This window comes from Planococcus citri, chromosome 2 (assembly GCF_950023065.1).
Source record: "Planococcus citri chromosome 2, ihPlaCitr1.1, whole genome shotgun sequence".
In the NCBI taxonomy this organism is placed as follows: Eukaryota; Metazoa; Arthropoda; class Insecta; order Hemiptera; family Pseudococcidae; genus Planococcus; species Planococcus citri.
Window position 1 is genome coordinate 61,567,011 of NC_088678.1, and position 6,745 is coordinate 61,573,755.

Sequence of the window (6,745 nt, forward strand, 5' to 3'; positions counted from 1 at the left end):
TGTTCCTTAGGACTCCCCTTCTAAAAAAAAGTTGTCCCGGAGGATCGGAAGGGGGTGCAATTGATCCTTATGTGGACCCCCCTCGAATATATTGATTTTATAATCAACTTCGGCGACGGAAATATTGGTCATGAATGTCTTGGAAAATTGTCTTCGTGGTCCCAAAAAAATTCAACTAAGTAGGTATTACTAAAATCGAAGTCGAATACCTCGAGAAATAAGTAGATATCTACAAATGTTTCCTATAAAATTTGATGACTTCAAAACTTAAGTCACCGATTTCGTTCAGAGACAGAGAATTTTATATGATAGAGTTCAGTGACCTCATAAAATTTAATTTGGGAAATTAATCCGAAGTTAACAGCTCATAGGCTATGGCTCTCAACACATTGTGTAGGACGAGTCGATTTCACGGAACGTAAAAATCAAGTTGAAGATCACCCATCTGGGTTATTCAGTGATCCAATAAATTGATGCTTTCAAGCAGATGAGGTACATAATATTGTGCCACGATATTGACGTGTTCACGCAGGCAGGTGCAACTGTGAAAAACACTCGTAATATTGAAAATTCAACGCGTCGGCCCGAAAAGTAAACACATTAAATCAAAGCATCTTGAGTTTTATTTGCAGAAGGTGCGAATAAAATGAAACCTCGCCCAGCTTCGATCGCAGTTCGAAAACTACAGTCGCAGTCTCGTCGTTTCTTTCTTCAGCGAATCACACGATTTTCAGAGTTTTTATTCGAGAACGATTTCTTTCACGAATCAAAGATGGACCCATGTTATGTGAAAGTCAATCTAAAATTCGTCTTATTCTCAATCATCATTGGTATGCATAAAATTTATACTCATTAAATTAGATATATGTACTAAATATTGCACACTTAAGCTAAATGGTACAGATTGATGGACGCTATTTTTTTTCAATTGCCTTCTATAATTTCAGCACTTTATTTCTCAACTCGATCAGTCGAGGCTGACTTACGTAAGTTGCGTAAATTTTTTTTAATCCGACTATTCATATTGAGAACTAATTTAATTTCATGTTTATATATTTTGTAGCCAACAAGGATATCATGAGTAAGAGTATAGGATAGGACCAAATGGGGGGGGGGGAGCCCGATTGAATCAAATCTGATGAGACTTGTTTGATCGTACCATCAGATCTGAGCAGATTTGAACATCCACAGAATCCAATTTGATTACATATGTGATTTGATCATCTAATCTGATTGTTTTAATCGTATTTGACTGCTCAGACCTGATCAAATCCGACAATAAATTCTCAGATCAGATCCAGACATTCCCCGCGCCCAACTTGATCAGGTCTGGTAAGAGAGAGACCTGATTATATCAGATTTCATCAGAACTGTTGAATGGGATCCAATCCGACTTGATCAGGTCTGGTAAGAGAGAACTGATTATGTCAGATCTCATCAGAAATGTTTAAACAGATCCAATTAGATCAGAGTTTTAATCGGATTAAATCAGTTCACACCTGATCAGATCCAATCATTTCCCATCGGAACGTAACAATTCTCTCCTTTTTTTGAAGGTCACTGCGTTGAAGTTGAAGACGACGAGTTCCAGGACATGGTTACAAATAAAGGTGAACTAAAACATCTACATACAAAGTATTTCTCTTAATAAATATGTGATTTTGCCCAAACACAAAGATACTGAATTTTTGTTTGACTTCTAGCTGACGAAGAATACGACGGAGCAAGCATAAAGAAATGTCTCGAGAAGACAAACAGTGAAGAATTATTTCAAGAATACGTTAATTCTGCAGAATCAAACCAAAATACTAATCGAAAGCCTCAAGAGGCATTCGATATTGTTGAGACAGCATCAGGAAAAAATTTAAAGTTATCTCAGACTCCAGCAATGAAGTTTTTCAGAGGTACCGTACCTATAAAGATCTTTCTCTCATTAAAATTATTATACCGTACCAAACACGAAAAAACGGAATTCATAACAAAAACTTACGTTGCAACTTTCACTTAAATTTTATGTTTTAGGAGCTTGTATTAAATTGGACTTCAAACCCATTGAATTTTATTCTTTGAACGGTAGGTCAACATTTACTCATAGCCAGGTATACTAATCAATCGCAAAATGAGATCAGTAAAAACTTTTATTCATTAAACCATATGTTTATTAATTTTTTAGATGAAAAAGAAAAAGCAGGTAAATTGCGGAAAATACATTTAAAACATCTAGGTACCTTAAAATAACCTCTGCCTCATTCCTATCATTATTTTTCCACAACTTCTCTGATCAGAAACGGTGCAATGTTTGGCAAAATGTGTCAATAAATTCTTATTCAGAATTAAATACGCGTTGAATATTGCGAGAGACGAAGCCATAAAGGCATCATCAAATAAACTGACTCTTGAACCCACAGAGACATCATCATATAGACTGATTCTGAATAATAATGGTACGTATGTATATTAATTGAGGCTGCGAACGACTTTTCAAAAAAGAGTTTTTAAATTGATTGAATCTTTCTAATTTACCTACAGATAAAATTCAAATGGTAGAAAAAATTCCAAAACCATCAAGGGAATTCACCTCAGAGGAATTTTATGCGGGTAGGTACACGTAAATTTCAGCGGAATAGCCGAAATTATATTTGGGATAATGTACTCGTAAAGGATGTAAAGGAGAAAAGAAGGGAGAAAAGATAATCACCCAATTTAATTTGTTAAAATTTTTGACCTGAACGAAAAAGGAGAATCTATTCAAAAATTTGTTAAGTTACGACTGTTTGTACTCGTATTTGTAAAGGCTACAGGGGGATTAAGAATAGTGAAATCTGAAAAAATTATGTAGGTACTGAAAATAACGTGGCCTAAAACACATTTTTTGGGGAAAAAATGTGGCCTGAGACTCTTTTAGGTGCTGCAAGCTACGGCAATTCAAAGTTTTCTTATGAGCTTCTTGGCTATACAATAATTATGCAGTGTAAAAAATATATGAAAAAATTCCCACGAAATAGTCTCCATGTTCCCTACACACCGCCAAAATTTCAAAATTTTTGGTCTAGTGCTCGAAGAATAAGATTTTTCAACACAGAAATCGCGATTTTCTTAAATCCACCTATTGGGAGGGGGGGGGGGAAGACAAAAAATTTCTTTCGTTTCTCTTTGATGGACGGGGGGGGGGTTTCTGCTGTGGAGAGGGTATGAGAAGTGCATTTTCAATTTTTACTTGATATTCGTATTCGGACGAGGCATCGAATTATGCGAAAAGGACATCTCAGTCGTCAAAATTGATTTTTTCACAGAAATGTAGTTTTTACTCGTTCTCCCTCCAGTTTTTCCTATTTTTAACCACGACCAACCTGAAATTTTTTTCTAAAAAAAATATATTTGGGGGTGGGATCAAAAACTTTGTTTATTTTTAATAATTTATGAAATAATAATGATTTTTATTACCTACGTTTAAAAATGTCAGTTTCGTAGGATTGCTCATTTATCATCATCCCTAAAAAAAAATAAACAAAGTTAAAAAACACTGTAGAGGTGTGGGGTGTTACCGCACTTGCCACCTGGGTGGTAACCTGCTACATGTATCGAAGATGCTACTTGGGGTGACGAATAAGGGTAGCAAACTCCGATGGGGGAAGAGTGTCGGGAAACTACTCTTTTACTAGGCCAAGGCTGAGGTACAGCTGCTAAGATCGTAGAATGAACGCGACACAATAAAATTGATACCTTAGGTACTTTAAGACGCTTTATTACGTGAGTCAGAGACAGCTTCACAATGTTACACTGCTCTATTACAACATACACACGACTACACGAAATATACAAGCGAATGAGTAAAGACACAATTACTACAGTATAAAAACAAGTCCCTAAGTTGAGCTTACTCTTCTGCATAGCAGGTATTCAGTCTCAACGTTGTGTAGCAAAGCTAACGAAAAACATACTGATGCTGCTTTCACAGCATCCGATCAGTGAAGCTTCTACGAACTACACCGCTAGATCGCGCCGCTAATGGAGCTGCGCGATGCTACGTATATGGGCTCACAACTTCCACTTATGGTGGTAGCTGCGGGCGCACGACCTACCGGTACAACACCATTTTAAGGGTAAATTATAGGTAGAGGGGGCGGAGGGAGTATTTTTTTCCGCAACTTTACGTAATTTTGATGAAAATCAGACTACCAAAAACTGTATGCCAAGGCTTTATCTCGTAAGTACCTACCTATTAAGTGTATGAAATCGGAGGAGAGGAAGGGATTGGATTAAAAATGGCGTAGAATTTTCTTATGAGACTGTATATACCTACCTAACAATAATAGGGTGGTCCTTATTATCAAATTCGGTATTTTTCCCCTCCCAACTTTCAAAGCGGTGACCTCTGGTGAGAAAATAATTCCCTTTTTCAAATATTAAAAAAATACAAATTCACCGTAAATTTCAAAATTATTTCCTAAGTTGATTGGGGGGAGTGCAGGAGGAAGGGAGGGAGAGGAATTACCGATTTTTTGGAATAATACGGTGAGTTTTTAAAGTGAAATAAGCGATAAAAATGTCATTTTTTGGTATATAAATTCTCACTTTTTCAACTTTTAAAAGTTCTTTTTTTTCTTTTTCGAATTTTCGGAAGCTTTGATGATGATTTTTTTTATGAAAGAATAAACAGGCTCAGCAATCGATGCGAGGGCTGAAACTTTCGAAAATGTGTATTTTGAGGATGGAAGAACAATGTTTAAGACGATGTTTTTTAAGCGAGAAGCTTTTTTGGAAGGGCTTTGAAATTTTAGAATTTGAATAACTTTTCCAGAAATTTCTGCGGGCAACAGCTTCCAAAAATTTGTGTTTCGAGGGGAAAAAATGTTTTCTTATAAAAGAAGTTTATTATTGGTTGAAATATTCTTTATGAATATTTGAGAATTAAAATTTTAAAATTTTACAGTGAATTTGTATTTTTTAAAACTTTTGAAAATTGAGGGGCCTACCCCAGCCTGAATTTTTCGAAAATGGAAAAAATAAAAAATAGGAAATTATTTTCTCACCAGAAGTCACCATTTTGAGGATTGGGATCAGATGAAGAAATCGCTAATTTTCTTTTTGCCAAGTACATTACATATCTACTCAAGGACCACCCTATAATATCTACCAATACCACTTCAGTGTGACGTTAACACTCATGATTAACAGCTCATCTAATGATTTCGGTGCATCTTTTTTTTCCTTCATACAGAACTCAAAAAAGCTAATGAACCACTGAGTAAGTACCTACCCAAAATTATCTATACTTTTACATAAAATAACATACCTACGAGTAAATTAAGAAGACCAATAAATTCGTTCATCACTTGATTTTTTTTTCATTGAAAAAACGAAATCTAAGTCTTTCTTTCTTATTTTCATTTCATAATTTTAAAATTTTATAGGTATCGATCCGATCTCCCAAGTTGGAAAGGAATACTTGATCTCTTACAATGAATTATACTACAATTTAGATAGGTACGTAGTCGATTCGGTTCGGGATTCTACTACATTGATACACATCGACATCAATTTATTAAGTAAGTGTACTGTACACATACATATATCCCTGTACAACGACTAACTAGCTCTTGTTGGCAAAAAGTTATCAATTTAAAAATGAATCACATTATACCTAACCATAAGTAATAACATAATGAACTAATTTCACAGATATGGGAGAAGTATATCAAGACTGTGCTAAAGTAGAATGTGGCATGGGTAAGCGAAATTTCACTACTGTATTATAATTTTAACAATTAAAAAAAGAAATACGTTTAATTAAGTATTTTGTTACCTACTTACTTATTGGGTTTTTAGATGAAGCCAGTACCCCATTACTCGGTAAGTAGAAATAAAACGATCAAATCTGCATAAGAGAATCTGTTCGAAAAATTGGTAGTACGAGTACATACTCTCACTTCCAAATACCTAATTGAATGATCAATTTGTTAATTTTTCATAGATTTGATGAGATCTGCAACCAGAAAGTCCTCCAATACAATCTTAAAGTCGTTTGAAAATGATACAGAAGAAGTGAAGAATTGGGTAGACAAACATACAGGCGATTGGCGAAAATTTTGCCAAGCGTTGGTGAAGTACTAGACTAGTTATGATCAGGCACTCTGCCAATTGCCAAAAAGAAATCTCTCGTTTTTAATCAAGCGTTAATTATGTAGTTTTTATTATTAGACCTATCGTAATTTTCAAGTAGGTACCTCATCAGATTTTTCTTTCTATTTTCATTAAATATGATATTATTATTTTTATTATTGCTAATAAGTAAATATAGGTAGGTTTAAGTTATAAATAAGTTTATTGTTATAAAACTCATCACCAATCAGGTACCATTTTATACATAGGTACCCACATATAAGAATAAATTCTTCATTTTCAAAGCTCTAAGGATGTTTTTTCGTTTGTTTATCAGCATTCTCCTATTTTTACTAAAAGTATTACCTAATATTGTACTTTGGCCAGGGTCCAAAAAACACACTTGAGGTGTGCGCTTGAAAATCGGGCCAAATGTGGATAAACTTGAAAAAGTCAGAGATTGAGAATAAGACGCACTTGATTTTTGGCTGCCTATACTAAATTATTTCAACCCCCCTTCTGAAGAAATTTTAAAACTGTGGGGAAATTGAAAATCGCGCTAGAGGCACTATGGAATGACTCAAAATGTTGAAAAGAAAATTTATGATTTTTTCCGATATGTTTTGAATTATGGTCAAAAACC

General features: G+C 34.6%; 1 protein-coding gene across 3 annotated transcripts; it reads left to right on the forward strand.

Moving 5' to 3' along the window:
• The first annotated feature begins 685 nt into the window (after positions 1–685).
• On the forward strand, positions 686–6,418 carry LOC135836919 (uncharacterized). 3 transcript variants are annotated; one of them, XM_065351993.1, is made up of 14 exons: positions 686–830; positions 948–986; positions 1,064–1,081; positions 1,557–1,610; positions 1,704–1,904; positions 2,023–2,073; positions 2,174–2,191; positions 2,286–2,444; positions 2,530–2,598; positions 5,222–5,248; positions 5,415–5,549; positions 5,683–5,730; positions 5,830–5,853; positions 5,975–6,418. In XM_065351993.1, the coding sequence occupies exons 1-14, from the start codon at positions 773–775 to the stop codon at positions 6,112–6,114; spliced, it is 1,041 nt and encodes a 346-aa protein (XP_065208065.1). In that variant the 5' UTR covers positions 686–772; the 3' UTR covers positions 6,115–6,418. The 3 variants fall into 3 exon arrangements, with proteins under 3 accessions (XP_065208065.1, XP_065208066.1, XP_065208067.1); XM_065351994.1 differs by lacking the exon at positions 1,064–1,081; XM_065351995.1 differs by lacking the exons at positions 686–830; positions 948–986; positions 1,064–1,081 and adding an exon at positions 1,103–1,402 and having other exon boundaries at positions 5,975–6,417.
• The last annotated feature ends 327 nt before the right edge of the window (positions 6,419–6,745 follow it).